General features: G+C 38.2%; 1 protein-coding gene across 5 annotated transcripts in view; it reads right to left on the bottom strand.

The window, feature by feature from the left end:
• The window catches only part of OXR1 (oxidation resistance 1), a 452,616-nt gene that overhangs the window by 225,134 nt on the left and 203,058 nt on the right, over window positions 1-24,424 (bottom strand). For all 5 annotated transcript variants that reach the window (XM_068525406.1, XM_068525409.1, XM_068525407.1 and 2 more), the window contains one exon: window positions 12,686-12,882. In XM_068525406.1, the coding sequence (XP_068381507.1) occupies window positions 12,686-12,882 (197 nt within the window). The remainder of the gene's footprint in view (window positions 1-12,685; window positions 12,883-24,424) is intronic.

Genomic DNA, 24,424 nt, shown 5'->3' with positions numbered 1-24,424 from the left:
TATTCTGAAATCATGTTTCCACTAAGAATTCACATAGCTTTTTATTCACAGATTATACTGACACAAAGGCTTTGTAGGTCATAGTCTGTCCAGATGATTCAAGGTTTGAATTAGTGAAGTTTTAAAATAGCTCACTAAAAGCTTGCTTGCATGTAGATGTGCACATGATTTATAGTGAATCCATTAGGAATGGTCACTGAAACATTTATAATTGGGTTATTCAAAGTAATTAACTATAGTCAAAGTCATTTCAAAACCTCTGGCACAAATAGCAAATAGAAGCATTTCCCTCAGTTGTGTCTCACTTTCAACTATTTTCACATTCTTCTCAGTAATATTCTTTTGGTCAGAGTGTGAACATGGTCAAAATTTTGTTGAGGAGCATGAATCTTACAGGTTTTTTTAATGTGTGAAAAATGTCTTTAGATATGAAGTAGGAAGAAAAGCCATATCCTAAAAAATCAGGAGATATCAATTGCTTTTTTTAATATATTTTTCATTGAGGTATAATTGACATAGACATTATATTAGTTTCAGGTGTGCAACATAACAAGGGGCTATCAATAGCTTTATTTCTGAATATTTGCAAGATCCTAGAAACTCTTTAAATTGATGCTTTTTAAAAAAATGGAAATACGGGGGAAATTTGAACATATTTCACTGTTCAAAATTCCATTAATTCTATCCCTTAATGTTTAAAACAAAGTAGGTATTTCTTAATAATCTGTCATTTTCTTCCCCTGGCCATGGTTCAGTGGAAAGGAACATTCCTACAAGCGTTGGTGGGTGGAAAGGGCAAGTTTTGATGGCTGGCAGCGCTGAAGGATTTATTGTCATAGGAATTTAGCAAATTTCAAATAAGATCATGATTATTCCTCCACCACGAAACAATGTCTGTTTAAATTATTACACAATTTTAACCAGTATAGCTTCAGTTAGCCTGCTTAGAAATCATTAAATAAATTGACAGGTATAATTTGTTTCTAATAAGTTATAAGTTATGCTGCAACGCAAATACCAAACCAACACCAGTAGCTCAGGGAAACCCTGGGGTACTGACATTTCTTAATCCATTTATCACGGCCATGATTAAGCTGTGTTTCTTGGTCCTGGGTTGATTACCTCTGACAGAGAACAATAACAGAATCAGGGCGAAAGAGAATAAGGCAAATGTACAAAATATGGTGGTAACTTTGTAAATTAGAGTTGGCAAGCTTGTCTAGCATGCTATGAACATTACCAATCTATAGGGGTATCAAACAAACATCTTCTTCTTCTTTCTTAGTACACCTCTACTGTTTAGTAAAATTTAGTTAAAATTGTATAAATGCTTAGTTAAAAAATCTAATTTCTCTTGAAAGAAATAAAGTGTTCATATTTATTCTAGAGTGGAAAAGAAGTTTTCATCTGTGAGTTTTCCTAGGCCTCATGTTTTAAAGTGGATTTTAAATGGATTTTTTTAAATGACATGAAGTAAAAACCCATTCAAATACCCCTCCAGCACATATACACACACAGACGCAGATTCTCATGCACTGAATCCCAAGGTCTGCTTACCCCACAAGTAAACAAAAAAATTGAACTTGGATTTTCAATATCTTCAAATTCCACTATCTTAATACAAATGGCCCAATCTAATGCAATGTGGGTCAAAAAGAAAAGGCACTTCTACATGTGCAGCAGTCTTTGAAATCTGTGAAAAGCCCAGGTCCATTTAGGGAAGTCCAGATTCCATGTATAGCAAGGAACCTCAGCAACAGAATAATTTTCCTTAAATAATCTTGTGACCCAGAAAGTATAAGAAGTCATCAAACAAACTTCAATTCAAAACAAAGTCATTTTTCTCAAGAACATAATTTAATCTGAACCCTCAGAGCAGTTACCCATTTTAGTTTCTGTGCTTACAGACAGTGACCTGTGTGCCAAGTTGGTTCTTCTCATTAAATCAGAGACTTCCTGCTTTTACATGAAGAATCTTCTAGCATGGAGGGAAGGTTCTGGTTCAGTGGTGACCTAGTTTCATGCTGTAGAATGTGTCACCTCCAGCAAGATTAGTCTTTTCCTTTTTTTTCTTTCTCTCTCCTGCTACAATATTTTCACTTTAGAGTCGATCTTTTTTATTCTTATAATTAAAAAGTCTGGATTCAGAAGGAGAGGCATATAAGTTATGTGGTGATATTTTAAAATGCCTGGTGTATTGCAATTAAAAAGCAGTTAAATATGTGTCTTGCTTTTCCCTTTTTAGAGTTTCCAAACTAGTTATTACTGTTTTAATTTTGCCAACTACTCAGAAGAATTCCCAGGGAACCCCTAACTCTGTAGGCTCTCTTTTCAATATGTAAGCAGCCTGGGGTTAGTAAGATACAAATTTGTATTTACCTGCACTTCATTAAGTTTGGAATGTTGAAGATATTCTATTCTGAAGGCAGGGCAAAGGACAAGATCAGTGGATGTCAGACTTTTACAATTTCACAGAAGAGTAATATTTCAAAAGAATATTTGGGGGACATTTCCTAACTTAATTTTGACAAGTGAGGAGATTTAAAAATAACACATCTTATTAAAAAATTGTACAAAAGCAATATATATACTATGCCATCATTTCACAGAAGGCAGTCCATTTTAACACGAGGAAGGAGGTGAGAAAAGAAGAAAAGAGAGGAGGGGAAGAAGGAAAGAAAGAAGGAAGGATGAGCAAAAGAAGGAAAAGATGGTCACTTTAATCGAATAAATGTAATTGTATGAAAAACTAGTATTCTTTTTTTAATGCATCTGTTTCACCATCAATGGTATGGACTAGTGCTTTTGAAACCACTTACTGAGATCTCTGTCAATGATCTAATTTCATTTTTGTTTTTGTTTTTGAGAAGAGAACTGACCTGAAAACATGTAGAAGATAAACTGTTTACCATTAGTTATCAATCTACTTAGATTATTTCCTTGACTTTGCCACCATTTCCAGTGTGATCATGAAAAAATCGTTCAACTTTCAGAGACTCAATTCCAAAGAATGCTATATGGTGGCCATAATAAGTATCCTACTCATCTTTTAGGAATGTTATAAGCATTCACTGAATTTAACATGCATTTTTTAGTCACCTAAAAAACTGACAATGCATATGTTAAAATGCTTTGAATCTATTCATGTTGATCAAATCTGGGGAAGGTGTGGCCAAGTATGAGGGGAATTTGGATGGAATCCTAACACTGTTCTAGGCAGAAGGAAACACTTCCATAAAGCCTATCATACATCATACAGAAGGACACCTTTGGGAAACCACAAGGAGCATGGCTAGAGTGTGGGGCTGGGATCTGAGACTAAGCTGGAGAGTAAACTGGGGCAGAGCATGAAAGGTGTACAGAGCAACAAACAACCTTATCTTGTGGGGAAAGAGGAACCACCTGCTAAAAACCAGGGGGTAAGCGAGCATATCCACGAGGATCAGGGCAGGAGGCTAGCTTCATATACGCAGGCGGGCAGCGATCATGACCTCTCATTCATGCCGCATCTTTAATGCACGACGACAATAACAAGCTCACTAATATTCATGGAGAACTTCCATGTTCTAGGCACTATTATAAGCACTTTACACAGGCTACTTCATTTACTCCTCACAACAGCCCTTTCAGGAAGCATCAGTTTTATTTCCTTTTACAAGTGAAGACACTGAGCTTTGAGATTCTAAGTGCCTTGTTTATGGTCACATAACTAGCAAGGGGAATGGGATTCCAACTTAGACATCAGATTCCGGAGGCCAAGTTCCTCACCATTGATCCATCCTGCCTCTGGGACCAAAAGAAGGAGCTCAGTAAGCGCAGTGGAATGAATGACTACCCTTCCGCCTTCCTGCCACTGATCAAAACCATTTAGGATCCTGGAGAGCTGATCGGAGCACTTTTCCAGGCAAGTTGATGCCTAAACCACTCTAAAGACGTAACAGCTGTACTTTAGAAAACACAACGCAAACTTCCCCAGTAACGGTGCTCAAATTGTTACATTCCCCCAATATTTAATTTTTATATTCTTTGCTACAACTTATTCTTTTCTTGGTAGAAGTGAAGAACATCTGGGCACCTCCTCTTCAAAACAATGCTGGGAAGCTTGAGGATCATTAAATTTCCCCTCAATCATTTTCTTCTTCATGCTGCAAATATCAATTCCATTAGTCTTTTCATAAATTAATTCTATGCCAAGCGAAAACCAACTCTTTGAAAAATCTATTATTAATGTATCGAATGTCCTGTAATTGAAACCAGCCTAACTGATTTCTCAGAACTGTATCATTTATCTGCTAGAACGTTTATAAAAATTGTATAAGATTTAAACACATTTTACAGAGTAACTTTTCTATCACCTTCCTCCATTAACCTGTTCTATTGTTCTTTAAAAACTTACTATTCATTGACAATGAATATCCAATTGCTTATTTATACCCTGTTTTTCCCACTAGAATATAAGCACCTGAGTGCCTGGACTTGGTCTTATTTTCTCTTGTATTAGTGGCACTTTGAACAAGGCCTGGCTTGTAGTAGGCATTTAATAAATATTTATTTAATTAATAAGTGAATAGGTTAATAAATGAAGGAACATATTTTCACATATGAAAAAGTTTGAGTTAAACACATCCACCAAATAAACCCAGAATTTGTTTATCTGAATATAACTGGAAATTACTGTGTAGAGGACACTGACCGATTCATCATAGATGGTATTCAACAAAGAAAAGGTGATACTTTAATATAGAAAGGACAAAAGGTAGAGACTGATCCATGAGGGCAAACAAGAGATTAAAAGGCGTGAACAGACTGTTAGTTCGCTTGACAAGGTGAGGACCTGCACGGAAGTCTCAACTGAAGGAAAGTTCCAGAGGTATTATACAGACACCTGTTATCCAAGGAGCCCCCTATTGGCCCTGTTTGGAAGCCCTGCTGAGCCAGGAGCCTGGGAAGGCTAACTTCAACCCTTTTCTGCCTTGTCTTTGAACTTGCAGAGAGCATTTAAATAGCATAATAAAAGGGAGCTTTAAATATAATACATGACACCATTAAACTCCTAGAAGAGAACACAGGCAAAACATTCTCTGACATAAATCATAGCAATGTTTTCTTAGGTCCGTCTCCCAAGGCAAAAGAAATAAAAGCAAAAATAAACAAATGGGATCTAATCAATCTTATAAGCTTTTGCACAGCAAAGGAAACCATAAACAAAACAAAAAGACAACCTAAGGAATGAGAGAAAATATTTGCAAATGATGCGACCGACAAGGGCTTAATTTCCAAAATATACAAACAGCACATACAGCTCATTATCAAAAAAGCAAACAACCCAATCAAAAAAATGGGCAGAAGATCTAAATGGACATTTCTCCAAAGAAGACATACAGATGGCCAACAGCCACATGAAAAGATGCTCAACATTGTTAATTATTAGAGAAATGCAAATCAAAACTACAATGAGGTATTACCTCACACCAGTCAGAATGGCCATCATCAAAAAGTTTACAAATAATAAATGCTGGAGAGGGTGTGGAGAAAAGGGAATGCTCCTACACTGTTGGTGGGAATGTAAATTGGTACAGCTACTATGGAGAACAGTATGGAGGTTCCTTAAAAACTAAAAATAGAGTTACCATATGATCCAGCAATCCCACTCGTAGGCATATATGTGGAAGAGACAAAGACTCCAATTTGAAAAGACACATGCACCCCAATGTTCACAGCAGCACTATGTACAATAGTCAAGACATGGAAGCAACCTAAATGTCCATCAACAGATGAATGGAGGGACTTCCCTGGTGGTCCAGTGGTTAAGAATCCACCTTCCAATGCAGGGGACGCAGGTGCGACCCCTGGACAGGGAACTAAGATCCCACATGCTGCGGGGTAACTAAGCCTGCACATCACTGAGCCCACATGCCAAAACTAGAGAGCCTGCGTGCCGCAACTATAGAGGCCACATGCTCTGGAACCCGTGCGCCACAACTAGAGAGAAGCCCACGCGCCCCAGCGAAGAGCCTGTGCACCGCAACGAAAGATCCCACATGCCTCAACTATGACACGACACAGCCAAAAAAAAATAAATATTTTTAAAAAACCCAGATGAATGGATAAAGAAGATGATATAAAGAAGATGGATAAAGAAGATGTGTACATACACACACACACACACACACACACACACACACACACACAATGGAATATTACTCAGCCATAAAAAATGAAATAATGCCATTTGCAGCAACATGGATGAACGTAGAGATTATCATACTAAGTGAAACAGGTCAGACAGAGAAAGGCAAATATCATATGATATCACTTATATGTGGAACCTAAAAAAATGGTACAAATGAACTTATTTACAAAACAAAAATAGACTTGTAGACACAGAAAACAAACTTATGGTTACCAAAGGGGAAAGGGGGGAGGGATAAATTGGGAATTTGGGATTAACAGGTACAAATTACTACAAATAAAATAGATAAACAATAAGGACCTACTGTATAGCATAGGGAACTATATTCAATATCTTATAATAACCTATAATGGAAAAGAATCTGAAAAAGAATATATATATATATATATATATATATATATACACACACACACACACACACACACACACACACATATGTATATATATATGTATGGAATGTAACTGAGTCACTTTCCTGTACAACAGAAATTATCACAACACTGGAAATCAATTATGCTTCAATTAAAAAAATAAAAAAGGGCTTTGTTAAATCTAACCTTTTTCTTTTCTAACAGATTTAAAAGTTGTAGATCTTATTCACTGTTCTCCACAGCAGGGGTTCCAATCCTTCTCTCATGCCCGGAAGTATTCAAAGCTCTTTTTTACACTAAGCTCTTGGCCCATTTCTTCCCTCCTCCTCCACTGAAAAGGGCAAGGTTCATCACCACTACCTCCAACAACACCCCCCCCTCCCTCCTCTTTGCCATCCCCAAAGTTTATTTAGCGCTTACTGCGTGCCTTACACTGTACTCAGTGTTAGGATTAATGACATTAATACCATCCTTTCCTACTCATAAGAACTGAGATTTGGTATGGAGACATGCTAACACAAGAAGATAAGGAAGACAGCTAAGTGCTAGATGCCAAGGCAGCAAGGAGAACGGAGGGTGATGAAGGGTGACTAGATCTGTGAAGCCAATAAAGAGCCCCGGAGTGCCTTTAAGGTCTGATGTGATTTCTCCATCTTCTGGATTCCACAGCACTTCGAGTGAAGCTCCCCTGCCCTCCGCTGTTCCTCACTCATCTCCCCTACCTCTGGCCCCACCCATGGCATTGACAGCATCTGTCTTGTATTCTACTCACTGGTGTGCCTGTTTTAACCAAGCACTCCCTCCCCCCACCACCACGTGATGAACACCTCAAGAGCAGGGATCTCTGTTTACCCTTCTTATTCTGACCAGCATCTTCTATGAGGCCTTCACACAGCTGGGTCTGATCGAGGACTAGTCAGCATTTGGTGTGTCACTGAATGACTCTGATTATGGAGACATCTATTCAAGACCTGTCCCACTTCCTAACTGTCAAGCGAAAAAAGTCTCAGAATGGAAAGACATCAGCACATTTTACTAATAGTCACAGATGCTGGAGAAAGATGTACGAACTCTGGCTTTAGATTCTGAATCAAGGAATGAATATTACATGGACTTACAAGCCCAGCTTAGGGAGCGTTGGGACACTGTTGGACCCTGCATGCCCAGTCTTCTTCACTATCTCTACATCTGCTTTACAACTCTTTTCAGAAGTCCTTACATGTAGTTCTCTAAATTAAATGTAGAGAATACACGGAGTATTAAAAATATGAGTCTACTATTTGGTTTCATCTTCCATCTTTAAGTAGGGACTGTGTTTCTGAAGGATATAGGTTTCTTACACACATTGTTAAACTCAAATAGTTTTATTGAGCACAAACAAAAACTGGAGTAGGGAACAATTCTATTGTGTTTTCATCTGTTTACCCATTAGAGCTAGTCCACTAATTTAATACTATATTATTCTAGTTCTAATTAACACTTTTATTTTAAAATAATAATAGAATTTTAAGTACCTGAAGGACTTCAAGTATCTAGTCCAGTTGTAGGTCACAACTCATTAACAGACCATGTAGTCAATTTAGTGTGTTGAGATTGCATTTAAAAAAATGAAAATAACGATCAGAATGGAGAGTAAGGAAATGTTTTCAGGAAATTTTTTTCAGCTATGTTGGTGGTTGAGTGTGCACTGGGTAAGTGCTGTAAAATGTGTTAGGCAGAATTCTAAGATGGTCCCCAAGATTCCTCACCCCTGTTATGTACACACGTGTGTGATCCCCAGGCCTGTGAATATGATGGACATTACACCCATGATTAGGTTTTGTTGACTTTAAAACAGGGAGATCATCTGGGTGGCCCTGACCTAATTACATAAGCCATTTAAAGCAGAGAGCTTTCTTGGCTAGCCCAAGGAGAGGAAGTTAGAGATTCATAAGAGAAGGATTTGACATGCAGTTACTGGCTTGAAGATGGAAGAGGCCACATGGCAAGGGGAAGAGAGTAGCCTCTGAAAGCTAAGAGTGAGCCCCAGTTGACAGCCAACCAGGAAATGCGGACCTCAGACCTACCACTTCAAGGAACTGAATTCTGTCAACAAAAGGAATGCACTTGGAAGCATACTTTTCCCTAGCTGAACCAACCTCCAGACAAGAACTCAGCCCAGCTAACACCTTGATTTTAGCCTTGTAGATACCCCGAGCAGAAAATATAGTCATGTTTTGTGGACTTGTGACCTACACAGCTGTGAGCTGATAAATGGGTGTTGTTTTAAACAGCTAAGTTTGTGGTAATTTGTTTCACAGCAATAGAAAACGTATACAGTACTTCATACGGTCAACTGTATAATAAAAAGCAAGCAAGAAAAAATACTCAGAAAGACTGATTTGGTCTAAATCTATCACTGTCCAGATGAGAAGGTTAAGGTCAAGTGATGGAAAATAACCGTGCAAGATTATACAGTTGGTGACAAAAGCAGCACAGAACAAACTCTTTCTTTAGCCACAGTCCTGATATAGTGGTTACTCTCCTTTTAATTTAGCTGAAGATTCATATATCTCACACCAATAGAGAACAGCTTTTCCTCTGCTTATATCAAAACAATGAAATTTTATTATACTTCTTAAAGATGGACTGTTTTCCTATAAAAAGTAATGAGTTTATGCCGTGCCATTTTTTTTTTTGCTGCTATAATTGGTTTAACATGTTTTTGTTATTAGGAATAATTAAGGACCTAAATCTATTGTCTATACAAGGAGGCAATCATTTCTATTTCCTAGAGTTCTCTCAACAGGAAGTAGATCCTATACATAAGTGCATGAGGGATAAAAGCTGTGAGATCAAAAGAAATTTCTAGAGAAGCTACTGCAGCCACTCATTAGCCACTAAGAGACATTTAAATAACTCCAAAATTTTCTAGTTCTTTTTTTTAATTTAAAAATTCTTCAATTCCCAGAATGATTACTTAAATATAGTACTGCACTTCATTGCTAAATTTAAATGTAGTAGTAACTCGGCCACAAGAGGGCTCCCAGGTTTTTCCAGTTGTGTGAGCTATAAATTGAGACATTGAAAGATATCTTTAAATGAAAGGGCATATTGGCTGGTGGATGGGTTAGTTGGCATGGTTTCCTTAAGTGAAATTTTCTGGGGATTGCAGTAAAAATATCACTCCACTGTATCACTCACAGAAACTCCTCGGGCTCACCTCTCTAGACGGGGATGGTACCCTTCCGAGTGACATAGAAGGCAGACTCTAAAATGTCACAAGAAGGTTAATTTCATTCGCAGAGTTGGCTATCTCTGGCTCACAGTTTTTTCTTTAATTTCTTTAAGGTTCTATCCCTCATCTAAAAAAATGAGAGTATAATACTTACAAGAGTTGTGAGGATCAACTGAGAAAGAAGAAAGGAGCTTAACTTGTGCCTAGTATTTGGAATTGCCAATAAATGGCAATTATAATTGTTGTTGTATTTATTACCAATACATTTACTAAGGGATACTGAAATAGGTTTGTTTTGTGAAATGATCTTTCAATACAGGTGATTACATGGTTGCTAATATTTCAGCCTTGAAAATGTCTCCAGGTCTATTTTAACATATAGACATGCCACTGACATTGCTTATGAATCAAACTGTTGCAAATCCAAAAATTAAACATTCACTAGTTGTAGGACTATTTAAAATAACTGATAGTTCATCTTTTTGCAATCCAAACTCACCATTTAGAATTTTATTTTTCAGGCGTAGTTGTTTATTTACATTGGCCAAGCTGGGGGTCAATGTTTTACCCTCATTTTCTCATCTTTAAGGAATATTGAGTTTATAAGATAAACTTTATTTTCTGAAGGCAAAATACTGTCTTCTTATCCAGTTAATAAATCAGAAAAGCAGTAGATGGTAGTGGATATGTGGGAGGAGAGGTGGGAGGAGAGGACATTGGAAAATGGAGAGAGAAGCAGTTATGTAAATGTCACGGGCTTTTCTAGTTGATTGATTTTTAGAACTCTGCTTCATAAGTTTTAAAAATGGAAATATGTACCTGTCTATACTCTCTTACATCAATTCTCATTATAGCTGACCACTGATATCCTCAAAGACACCATGCTTGTTGCCTATTAAAAAATAAGACTTTAACATCTTCATCTCGAAAAAAGGAAACCTGAGAGTAGATATAGGAAGAAGATATAAAATGGTAGGAAGGGAAAGCATGGTTTTAGGAGACAAATCCTGAAATACTACTAGACATACATGGAGGCATCTCTTCAAGTGTAAAGTAAGTAATTTAACCCAAACACACAGGAGAATGACTGGACAAAGTCACACAGAAAATTGGTATGGGAATCAGAACTAGAAATCTGATCTGATTACATTTCTAGACAGAGGCACTAAAATATCTGAGAAAAAATTCCAAACATCCCATAATGGGGTGGCGGGGTGCTAGATACCAAGAAAAACATGACCCCTTTGATGTAACTTTGGTAAAGCCATTAAACCAACAGTGTCTACTATTAAGGATTTTGGTGATGACCAAATCTCTCCAAATGAAATAATAAGCAACACTGAAGCATCCATCTTCTTCCTGGTAGATTTATCTCCCCTACGCATCACCTCTACCATACATATGTTTAGCAACTTTTGTCTCCATTAGACCTAAAACACTGAAAATTGTTATTGTGAGTTAAAAATCAAGGCCAAAGACATGATGAACAAATATTGGTACATAAAAGTTGGTAATTCAACTTATTTGAATGGATTACCTCTAACACTCCAATTAAGTGTTAACGTTCAAAATTACAGGATATTATTCTACCTGGGAAAAAGGGGGCATAATGTCTGCAAGACCCTATCCACAGCCTACTACCCTGTCATACATTGGGATCTGGATGTGATTCAATCTCTCCAATGTGAAGTAAAGTGCAAGGTAAAAACGGACCTACAACATAATTTGTCCTTCCTCAGAACGTAATAATTTTCTATTTTCTTAGTGGCTTTGTTAGTTACAGGCTGACATCAACCACTGTCTCAACAACCTGACAGAACAGGGTCAGCCACTTGAAAGCCTGGAGGGAGAATGAAAAGAGCAAAAACCGAAAACCAAAAACAAAAACGGCGCCTGGCTAAAGACTGGCAAAAATGAAAATAGTAGCATATAAGCTTAAAACTTGGAAAACCATATATATGTCATTTACTTCTCTTAGGCAGGATATAGAAGGTCCTCAGGCCTACTCTCTTACTTAACTTTGCTGAAGGTTTGCAGTATTTTTCCAACTCCATGTGCAGACTATATGAGAAGATGTCCACATAAACCATCAGAAAGATATACAGTCGGCCCTTTGTATCTGCACGTTCCACATCCACATATTCAACCAACCAAGGACTGAAGATATTTGGGGGGGAAAATCCAGAAAGTTCCAAAAAAAACAAAACTTGAATTTTCTGCACATCCAGTACTATTTACATAGCATTTACATTACATTCGGTATCATAAGTAACCTAGAGATGATTTAAAGTATATGGGAGCGGGCTCCCCTGGTGGTGCAGTAGTTAAGAATCTGCCTGCCAATGCAGGGGACACGGGTTTGAGCCCTGGTCCGGGAAGATCCCACATGCTGCGGAGCAACTTAGCCCGTGCGCCACAACTACTGAGCCTGTGCTCTAGAGCCCACGAGCCACAACTACTGAGACCATGTGCCACAACTCCTGAAGCCCGTGAGCCTAGAGCCCGTGCTCCGCAACAAGAGAAGCCACCGCAATGAGAAGCCCGCGCACCGCAACAAAGAGCAGTCCCCGCTCGCCAAAACCAGAGAAAAGCCCACACGCAGCGACGAAGACCCAATGCAGTCAAAAACAATAAATAAAATAAATAATAAATAAATAAATAAATAAGTAAAGTATATGGGAGGATGTGTGTAGGTTATATGCAAATACTATGCCATTTTATATAAGGGACTTGAGCATCCTTGGATTTTGGTGTCCCTGAATGGTCCTGGAACCAATCCCCGTGGATACTGAGGGCGGACTGTACACGTTACATAAACAAGGGGAATTTAACCACAGCCCCGCACACTGACTGTGCTGTTTGGATCGACCCCATCTATTCACTTGCATAAATCGTGGTGCTCACCAATGGTGTAGAACCGCTTCAGCTCACTCCTTCGGGAAGGATGCTTCTGGGAATTTGCTGCGTTGTTCTGCTCTTCTTCAATGATGGGCGTCTTGGGTGTGGTGGGTTTACTGGCCTGTGGCATTTGCTTTCCTGCACCAGCCAAAGGGTTGAACCCTGGAGCCGTAATATCCACCGACTGGGACCTTTTCTTCAACCTACAGGTAAAGAATACCACATGCTGTAATTACGGACTCTAGAGAAAGACACACTTTCTTCACATTTATCTCCACCATAATTTCTTTCAACAACTGAGTTATACTCGGCCTTGAAAGAGAACAAGGTATATTCAGAAATTACAGACCTTCCCTACAGTATTTTAAATTCTTCAAATATTCTTGAAACTAGTGGGGAAGAAAATCTTCTGTCTAATCATTCTGAAAGGTTTCACTAAAATATATTAAAATGTAAGGTGATAAAAAAAGACCTTTATTTTTTGAATAGCAAATAAAATGTAACTTCAGACAAAGACAATGCATTTGACTATTGCTTGTAGTTTTGAAAGGAGTGTTTTTTAATGCTATAGTAAAACATTAGTTAGAAATAAATAATTTCAACCCAGAAAAGAATAATGAAATGCTTATCTGTATAACTAGAGGCTGCCAGTGCTTTTCTGTTTCATTGGTAACAGCATCTTAGCTGGAAAGATTATAGCGTTTATACTGTTTCTCCAGATACTCTCAATGACAATAAATGTATTGCTCACTCCTGCATTTTAGAGAGCTGACATCAGGCCTAACATGGAAAGCAAAAGGCCACTTAAGCATGAGAACATTTCTCTTGGTATAAAAATAATTGGTAAATGATATGAGGTAAATTCAAATACTTCAAGCTACACAACTTGATATTTGTAATGTAACTGAACCCTAAGCCCAGCTTACTCTGGGCCCTTGGTTCTTCTGGAGGCTAATGTTAAGTGTCATTTTTCAAGTCTTAATTCCCTACAGAAAGCTCGTTGGCAGTTTTCTTTATCAGTTATGGTAGTCACACCTGCGCATTTGGAATTTCCTGGAAGTTTCATACACCTTCACACCTGCAGGTTTTATTCAAGCTTTTCCAGTATATTAGCTTCCACTTTCTGCCCCACGGTCAGACCCTGCTCCTGCTTCTAGACTCGGCTTAGATGTGGTCTCCTCTGGGCAGCTTTCAATGACATAGATCTTGGTGGCCTGACACAATTCTGCATAGGAGGTTATTCATAATGAGCTCTCAATAAGCGTTTATTAAATTGAATTTACCAGAGCAAAAGCTTTGTTAAAGAAATAGAATATATCAATTACTAGAAGATTCTATAATGAAAGCAGTGTTTACTCAATTTTAGTCATTTAATTATCACCTGTAGGATATCTGCCATCTTCACATACCACCTATGTTACCTACTTAATATTCATGAAAATTGACTCGCTTTATCCAAATTGCCAACAAATATATTAACAAGTGCTCAACAGCACTAGTCATGAGAAATACAAACTAAGACCACATTGCACTCATGAATAGATCTACCAAAAGGGCTAAAATGTCAAAGACATGGCATGAAGTATGGTGATAAAGAGCAACTGGAATTCTGGGACACCGATGGTGGAGACCACTTTGGGCAAATGCCCGCTTAGCTGAAGGCATGTATCTTTTGACTCACCAATTCTATTCTTAGAGTTTATCCTACGCAAATATAGGTGTGTTCACCAAAAGACCCAGTTGAGAGTATTCAGAGAAGCACTATCTGTAATACACAAATATCAAAAACAGCCCAAATGTCTTATCAACAGTAGAAATGCATAAGTGAGTTATGATGATACTTACATAATGGATTTTATACAGCAATGGAAATGAACAAACTACAACTACTTGCAGCAACATGGATGGTTTTCATAAAAATAATGTTGAGAAAAGGAGACAGATACATAAAGGCACATGCTGTAGGATTCCATTTATATAAAGTTCAGATAGAAGCAAAACAATCTATGATATTAGAAGTGTGGGTAGGATAACTGCTGGGGAGTTATGACATTGATAGAGACATGAAGGGCTTTCTGGGATTCTGGTACTACTTTGTTTCCTGATCTGGGTTCTGGGTACCAGGATGTATTTACTTTGTGAAAATCTAATGGTCTATGGTTTTTGCATCTTTTTTGAGTATACCATATACTCCAATAAAAAGTCTCCATCTGAAACTGACTGAATTTTTAACTTATTCATTTACAATGAAGATTACATATAGTTACTGAATGGCTGCTTGCTACAAAAAGGTGACAGTAGAAAGAAATAGAATGAAAGTCTTGGCCTCTAGCCTCCCAAAGATGGCCAGAGTAGAGCGAATCTAAAGAAGGATCCTTTCCTCGCTGGGGATGGCTATTCCCTATCCCCATCCCCCTGCTTTTCATGAACTGAAAGGGACTATTCATTCATTCCTTGAATGGCTACTCTGCACCAGGTACTCTACTGGGTACCACGGATACACAGTGAGCAAAAGAGGCAAAATACCTGCCATCATGGAATCCTCATTCTTATAGAGGGAGACAAGTAATAAGCAAAGAAAGAAACCAATATATAACAAATCAGGTGGCAAAAAGTACTGTGGATTAAAATAAAGCAGAGTAAAAGGGATAGCGAACAGAGGTGTACCTGCATACTATCATATAAAGGAGAGCCAAGGTAGTGCTCTCACACCATCAGACTTTTGAGAAGAGACCTGAAAGAAGGAGCCATGAGCATATTTGGGGAGCAGCATTTTAGCAAATGGGGAACCAGTTTTTTTGTGTGTTAGAGGAACAAAGTGGCTGGAACAGAAAAAGGGAGGGGAAGAGAAACAGGAGATGAGGTCAACAAGATGGCGCTGGGGAGCAGGGGGAAAAGGACAGATTATACAGAGCTTCAAGGTCATTCAAGAATGAGGCCAGGAGAGGATGTGAGCAAAGGAGAAACGGCACGATGACTGTATTTTAAAAGAATCACTTTGGTTGCTTTGTTGAAATTAGGTTGAAGGCTGTATTTCCAACTTAAGCAAACTGCATGCAATGTCCTTCAAGGAATCACCACCAAAAATCACCTACAACATACAAATCAACATACAACCAAGTATGTCGTAATGTACAACATACTGAAGGAAACAAGGGTTTACTTTGTACAGGGTTATGTATTTATTAATGCCTTGGTCTTCCAATAACATCATTCTTGTCTTAGTCTGGAGTTTGTAGACTGGAACTAAAAGTTAAGGGAGTACTATATGCAGCTCAAGAAGGCATTAAGATTAACAAGAAGTTAAGAAATAAGCTGGGGGTCACCAAAGCAGCCATGTTAATTTGTCCCAACGTGGCTTTCCGAAAACTGCACTTAGACACAAAGACTTAGACTATACTAAAAATATTACACTGAACCCTACAAACTCTAAGAAATCACCAATATTTGACCATATTCACTTACAAAAAGGTTAATTTTCTAGAGTTCATCCTATAAACTTTATTTCAAAATTAAATTTGAGTTTCAGTATAAAGCAAGTTTTCTAGGGGGAGAGGGGTGCAGAGGAGTAGGGATTGAAAGGAAAAGTGCTAAATTTTACTGAAAGAAATTCAACCGCTCTCTAGTTCTCAACAAAGATTATTTTCAAAATGTAAATGTGACAAGTTTTATTTCCAATTCACATAGCAGATTATTTCATCACCAGAAATTGTTTATATCTTATGTTGGTCTGTTTTAGAATTGATCAGAGTTACTAAATTTATGTGTCCCATTGGAGGATATCAACAATGGATCTTATGTTTGATAAAGGGCTAGATACTATAAGTAATGAAGTTCTCCAACACTTCAAACACCTAAGTGTCCCACAACTCCTTTTATCGCCTCTTTGGAATGAGCAAAGGACAAAGGCAAGCAGCCAGTAGCTTTTCTGTATTTTCCCTCTTCTTTCTGCCCTTCCCCAACAGACACTCTTTCCAATCAAGACTTGAAAGGTATCATGTTTTCATGTTGTTGCTGGAGTCTGGAATACTGCTAGAAGCTTTGTGGGCTTGCTTAAGAAAAGACTTCCATTTGCACGATCTTAGAAAGCAGAACTGTGTGGGTAATTGAATTACTCATTTAAGGATTCTAAAAATGACTACTGTGGTTGACAAGGAAACCTGCTAAATGCTACCTTCAATTTCCAAATTTCATGAAAGGGGAAGTCTTTTTACATTTTTAACAATGTTCTTAATTAAATGTGTTAAACAAATGTAAATATAGCATAATGGCCTATGTAGTTGTACATGAGATGAAATACCCATTGATGATAAATGAAGCACTACAAATAGAGACAAAAATAATCCCTTAATAGGCACCGAAAGGATCTTTGTTTAATGTGCTTTGCGTTTCCGAAGGAAAATAAGTGTCGACATCTTAGATGGGGAAAAGGAAATGAATAGAAGGAGCCATCCTTCTTGGCATGACTCTGATAGGCAGACCGTCTGGTGTTTCATAATCTTTGTCTTTTCTTGTTCCTCTGTTCTTGAACAAAAAAGAACTATTCCTACTCCTCCAAACATATATCCCACTACCTCCTTTCAGCATGGGAACAATGTTGGACACTTCTCTGAGACTCAGTTTCCTCATCTATAAAATGGGGATAAAACATACCCAGGAAGGTTCTGCGAACAAGTCAACATCCTGTGGGAAAGTACCTAGCATAGCACCTGCACAGGATGCAAGTTCCAATATCTTTATGATGATGTAAGGGGATATAATTTTGTTCAAACTTCTATGAATGCTGAGGAAATTATATCAGTTTCTTAGGATCCTTCCCTGCTGCACAACTTTAAACACTGAGCCTATAGGGATTACATTACATTCTGTAGGGGGCTTCACCTTTTCTGGAGTGTGGATTTTGGTGAAGGAATGGAAGATAACAAGAGAAGATACGTTAAATGGGAGTCCTTTGGGTGGTGTGTAATATGATATTTTTCCTGTGAGAGCCCCCAAATCTTTTGGAAAACAACTGAATCCACTGGATAGTTCACTTGAGTTATACATATTTTTAATCTGTGTGGAGTGGACCTAAATTAGCAAACTCGTAAGCAGAGGTAGAGACCAGGGAATCAGGAGGAAGTAAGGACAAGCACTAGAAAGCAAGTGTGAGGAGGGTTTTTGCCTCTCCTACTCTGTAAAAATAGGGTTCATGCCGATTTCAACCAGTTCTCCAAGGAGCAGGAGAAGCCCTGTAGGCGGATGATGAAAGGTGAGGTCACAGGAACTAGAGAAAAAAAAGGAATGGCAGAAAACTTTCAATTCCAACCAATTTAAACAGAATTAATCTCATAGTCATCAGCTAAATTTTTTTCTTGCCTAACTTATTTCGACTTTACCAGAAACATAAGAAATCTTCCACTCATTTTCAAAATCACGGAGTAGAATACATGAATCTTCTGGCTTAAAGGATTTAATGGACATCTGGAGCCCAGGACTTGTGCCGACAGTGAGTGAATGTGGCTTTAAGCTGCTGACCACACAGGACTTCTCCCCAAGATGTGGGTCAACCCTCTATTTCAATGGCTTTCACCATGGAGAAGCTTTCTCTAAGCATGTTCACATTTAGATGTTTATTACTCTGGTTTATTACCTGTCATACTCTTTTGGTCTTACCTTCCCTTTCCCTCTCACATTGTGGGGATTTTCACCTTCCCACTATCTCCACCCTTCAATCATCTTCCCTCCAAGTCATAGCTAAGCAATGCTTTTCATCTTTCTTTGCCTGTCATGCTCTGCATCTTTTAACAGTTTTGTTAACTTGTTTGAATACTGCATAATAGAACTCTACCTTAAGCCTAAACTAAACCCTGGTATGACTTAAATACATAAGAAAAAAAAATTCATTTAACTTGAGTTCTTAACTGGAATTACTTCTCCCATCAAGTGAATTTAAATCGTACATTTATTATAACTAATTGGATATGTTCCTGAGCTCTGTAGCTATCTGGGGAAAAAAATGAACCTTCTATTAATCATTTACTATATAGTATTAGGATGCCCATAGCAATAATAGCAACAGTTGGGAAAATCTACTACAGTGTAAGGGGAATATTCCCTAGGGCATACGAAAAGTTTGGTTGGGAGGCTAAAAATTAGGGAAGCTGGAATCCAACCAGGACATTTTGACCAAAAAGCCATACTTTAGAATTACAAGACAGAGGTAAATTTCAGCTCTGACACTCATCAGTCATGTGACTTTGGACAAGAACTTGGACTGTCTGGGTCTCTACTTTCTTACCCACAATGGTAGCATTCATGCTATCTGCCTACTTGACCCAAGAGAGTTACTGTGAACAGAAAATGCATTAATTTCAATGAAAGTACTTTGTAAAATTCCACAGAACTCTGCAGTACCAGTAGCAGCTATACGAATTCCCTCTTTGCCCCATTTATTTGTTGTATACTTACACAAATGTACATGTACACATACATACGTGGATGCATGTGAATGGCTATGCCCCAAAGACTCAATGCTTGTAGTCCTTTCCAGTAATTTCCAACCAGAAGACCATCTGTGATTTGCACAACTCATTACTGTTAGCAAAGCTGTCTCCTTGCTTCCTAAAAGAGCTAATGTAAGGATATTTTTTAAAGTAGTAAAGCTGCTGAGAATGTAGATTTTCAAAGTTGGATACTGTGTGCTGCAAAAATGTCAAGTCACTCAAAAAGAGCTTTTGAGAGTGAATGCCTAAAGAATTTTCACGCTGCAAAATTAAGGGCTTTTGTTACCCCTGCTGTAAAGTCTGACTAAAAATCAGCAGCTAAAAACAAAACACAAAACCATCAAAAAACAAGCATATTCAGAAGTCCAAGCAGAAGAAATGACAGATTGGAAACCTATGCATTAAAACAAGAAAACAATCCCTTGGGGTATGAGGTATGCCAATTACAGCCTCCTCTATAATTGCTGTGGCCAATCTATTCTTCGTGTTCCTAAACACAAGGATTAAGACAGAAAATATCATTAACATGGGATCAGGAATTATACAGTCTTCTTTTACAATTCCAAACCAATGCAAAAAGTTTCAACAGAATTATCATTTGGGAGTACAAACTGGTATTGGAACAGTTAATGGGACACCAAAACTAGAGACCTTGTTATAATAAGATGTTTCTAGCCCTGTATTCATTCTAAGAGATTTTATACTTTCCTATCTTGGAGATTCAGAGCACAGAAAATTCAAGAATTGAGCCACAGGTGCAATGATATGTAGAAATGGTTTGCTAGAAATTCTCTTGTTAAATGCAATTGAATTCACCTCTGTGAAGAGCAAGGCCAGTGTACATAATATCAACCACATAGAAGCATATGTGAATTCATTACTATCATACCTAATTTTGTAACAAAAATACTAGAAATTAAATCCAAAACCAATCTGCCTCTACAGAGTTCAATAAATCCTAATGTAAAAGGCTAGCCTTTCTTATTGACCTTTCATGAAAAAGACATCCAAGTCCTTGAAGTTTGCCAGCTGGTTTATTTATATCCCCATGCTTATGCCAGCCCAGAGAAAAGAGGTTGGAGAGAAGCATTTTTCATCAGGAATACTCACCACCAGATCAACTGAATTCCTGCATTCACAGAAATTCAGTCTGTTCACCATTTCATTCCTAGGATTTAGCAAAGTTCTTGGCATATAGAAGGCACGTCATAAATAGTTAAATGAATGAGTGGTTTCATAATGGGAAAAAGCCACAAGAGATAACACAAAAATGCAAGCAAGTTCGTGTATAAAATCCATGAAAACAAACTAAGAGAATAAGTAACTTTGGACAGTTTGGGAGCAGATATAATAATCAATTTAGTACATTCACGTAATATAGCCTCTTTCCCATCCGATCATGGTAATGTTTTGAAGCTTAGACAAAGGAAATTATTCTACCTCCATTATCAGTAGTATGATAAATCTGAACAGTATTTCACTTCTTTTTTCACTAAATTCAGCTTTGTAATTTCTAAAAATACACTCTGTAGTCTCGATAAATTGACATCCCCATGCAAAAAATTTCAGTGGTGGCATGAAGAAGTGAAAAGAGCAAGGACTCTGGAATCAAAAACTGGGGTTCAAGTTCAGGATCTACTGTTTTAAAGTAATCTAATATTAAATAATTTTATTGATTTGAAAGTTCTACTTTATATTTCTGATCACTCATTAAGAATTTTGCATATTATCTTTCTCCTATCAAGTTTCCAAAAATTAAGTCAATAGTAGTAAAATTTTATGTTTCCCCTTCCATGTACTTTCCAATTATACCATTATATTGTAAGCATTCACTTTGAAATTACACAGATTTCCAATTTATTTCAGTTTTTGCCTTGGAACTTCAAAGCCTTTCGACTGGAAAATCCTGAAAGTAGAAACACATTATGCGGGCTTCCCTGGTGGCGCAGTGGTTGAGAGTCTGCCTGCCAGTGCAGGGGACACGGGTTCGAGCTCTGGTCTGGGAAGATCCCACATGCCGCGGAGCAACTAGGCCCGTGAGCCACAACTACTGAGCCTGCGCGTCTGGAGCCTGTGCTCCGCAACAAGAGAGGCCGCGACAGTGAGAGGCCCGCGCACCGCGATGAAGAGTGGCCCCCGCTTGCCGCAACCAGAGAAAGCCCTCGCGCAGAAACGAAGACCCAACACAGCCAAAAATAAATTAATTAATTAAAAAAAAATACTTCTAAAAAAAAAAGAAACACATTATGCAAATCCAAAGATTAGGGCTTGAAGGATTTGGAAGTCAAATTCTTGTAAACGTTCAACAGTCTTCTGTAATAACTCCCGGAGATGGAATTTAATTTTATTACCTTTGATGAAATGATTTGTAACATGCTATTGCCACATTGATTGCATTCTGTTTATTCATCTTAGGAAGAAGGAAATCAGAATAAATAAGACTATTTTAAGACTTTAGGCTTCTATCCAACATTCCTGATTAAAGGAATCTATTTTTAACAGGGCCTATTACAAACTATCGTATAAAGTATATGTAGTTTTGCTTACGCACAACATAAGGCAACTCCAAATTTAATCAAGATAGCTTCTGCAGGTAACAATAATCTGGGCCAAAGCGCAATGGTTTATAGTTAAAATGCCAATGTAGCACAAAAATCTCCCATCTTAATTTCCCCAAATGAATACATGAGAAACAGGAAAAGAAGTTCAAAAATATAGGTCTCTTATTTACATATTAATTCAGGAGCTTGGTGGAAAACATCACTTCATTTAATCCATTGTTTCTTTACCTCTTTAAACCAACCCATCCTATTGTCATCCTAAATATTTTCAAATGAAAATGATGCCTTGTTGTTTTTAAGTGTAAGATTGCATTACTGACGGTATTCCTGATTGAAAAGGATTTTCTTTAAACTGTCCTATGTAGACTCCAATTAGCTACCCTAGAATAGGGCAACCATGTGCCCTCTCCCAGTTTGAAGATCACTGGGGAACCTGTTATAGTTTTCTTCTGCTCAGATAATAGTGGTTTAACACATGAGGTCTATGACGTGTGCCCCCAATACAGCAAAGTTGGATTTTACACTTCCTTCAGATAAACATACTATAAAATGTTTAAAATTACATTAGTCACTGTATTCTTCCCGATGGCAACTCTGTAAACCTACATTTATCTTTCCCTATTATTTGAAACATTTTTCCTATTACAGAAAAGGGTATGGTCCTCCTCTTGTTAAAGCTAATCTCCCCATGTGTTCTCTGAACCCAACAGCATCCTCTCTCTATACCTGAGGTTTTAATGTACTAACTGCTCTCTTCCCTCTGTAAATCCTGAACCAACTGAGAAATAAAGACAGGAGTCAAGGACTCCATTACAAGCTGGCAGCTTGGAGAAGCAGTATCCCGGTGAGGCTGTGCCACGTTCAGAGAACATCACAAAGATGCTGTGGGTACCACATCCCAAAGAGAGAAGGCAGAGGAGGTGGGGCCAGACCTCTGCAGTCCTTTTCACAAAAAGTTTGAGAAGTTGCTCTTCTTCCTTTGGAGAGGCATAGATACAGAGAGCCAAAGGTCTCTTCTAAATCCTTCAGAAAGGAAGGAAGTTTCTATTTTACACACACAGGAAGGGATGCAGGCAAGGCAGACAATGTTCCTCCTGCATCACTTTCTCAACTTTACTCCTAGGTTATCTGCTTCCAACCTGGTCACGAATCTCCCCCTCTTTGCTAAACCGTTCCCACCAGCATTCAACGAGGTGCTGAAATCTCTCATCCCTTCAAGAAGCTGTTTTCTTCCTAAGGCTACCATCCCCTTTCTTGACTTCTCTTCTCTGTTTCACAGCACTCGGCTTCATCTCTTCAGCACTGCACAACCCTCTCCAATACCACTCTCACAACTCATTTAGGTTTTCAATCATTTCACGCAGTCAAAAGTTCCTTTTTTTGGTTTTCATCTCTTTTTTAGTCTTTTAGTCACAGGATGTGTTTGTAGAGGTGGACGGCACAAAGGGTAAGACTCTGGAGTTAGAAGCCTGCGTCCAAAATTTGGGCAAATTGCTTAATCTCTCTACAGTTTACTCATTTGTAAAATGAGTTTAATAACTGTACTTACCTTGAAGGGTTATTAAAAGGATAATATAACATCATCCGTATAAATATTCAGCATGATATGCACTGGTACATATAAGTCCGCAACTTTTTTTTTAACGGCCCCTCTATGTTGAAACATCCTAGCTTAGAGCCCCTGACACACAATACTTCTAATATTCCTTTTTTCTCACTATTCCTTAAAGAGTTCCTTTTTTTCCCTTTCAACCCTAAATTCTGGAATATCCAGGGGCCTAACAGAGCTGGGCCTCCCTTCACTTTATGTTCACTATCTCCCTAGATGTTCTCATCCATTCCTTTGGGAAGAAATATTTATATGCTGAAAACTCCCACATTTATACCTCCAGCTCAAACTTTCCCCAGAACAGCAAACTTAAATATACAACTAGCTACTTGGCATTATCGATTACCTGTGGCACATCTTAAACTCACCATGTCCCTAAACAAATTGTTGATTCCTAAATTTGCCTCAACCTTCCTTCCTGTCTTCTCCATCTTTGCAAATGGCACCAACACCCACAGTTATTCAAGCCGGAAAACTGGAAGTTATATTTGTTCCCTTCCTTTGCAACACTCTCCAATTCTAATTCATCAACACATTCTCTCCATTCTGCCTTCCTGAATTATACCTTCAGCCTCTCCACTTCTCTCCATCTCCACTCCCACCTCCCTAGTCACCAGCCCTCTGGATTATTGCCACAGCCTCCATATTGGTCCCCCTGTTAGAGTTTCCTTTTTTCCTACCTATTCTTGCAGCAGCCATAACAAGCATTTTAAGCCTAAAGGAGATAGGCTATTCTCTTGCTCCAAAGAACTGAACGGCGCTCCAGTGTGACTGATGAATTTCTCAACTGCTTTCCATGGTCCGTAAGTCCCTGCATCTCTCCATCTCCTACTTCATCTTGGGCTATTCTTCTTGCTCATGTGCCAGTCCCCTTGGTGTCCTTCAAGGTTCTCAAACACGCCAAGCTCTTTCCTTCCTCAGGGCCTTTGCACATGCTACTTCCTATGACTCTTTTGAGTTGCTGGTTGCTTCTCATTTTTTAACATGATTCTAAGTAGGTTGTCTCTCATCTCCTACCTCCCAGCCCCACTCAAGCTGTGCTTTAGCGCTCTGCTCATCTGCTTCTCAGGGTATTTATCACCAAGTCTAA

Source organism: Eschrichtius robustus, chromosome 17, assembly GCF_028021215.1.
Source record: "Eschrichtius robustus isolate mEscRob2 chromosome 17, mEscRob2.pri, whole genome shotgun sequence".
Taxonomy (NCBI): Eukaryota; Metazoa; Chordata; class Mammalia; order Artiodactyla; family Eschrichtiidae; genus Eschrichtius; species Eschrichtius robustus.
Note: the sequence above shows the minus strand (reverse complement) of the source record. Positions and strands in the feature narration are given on the sequence as shown.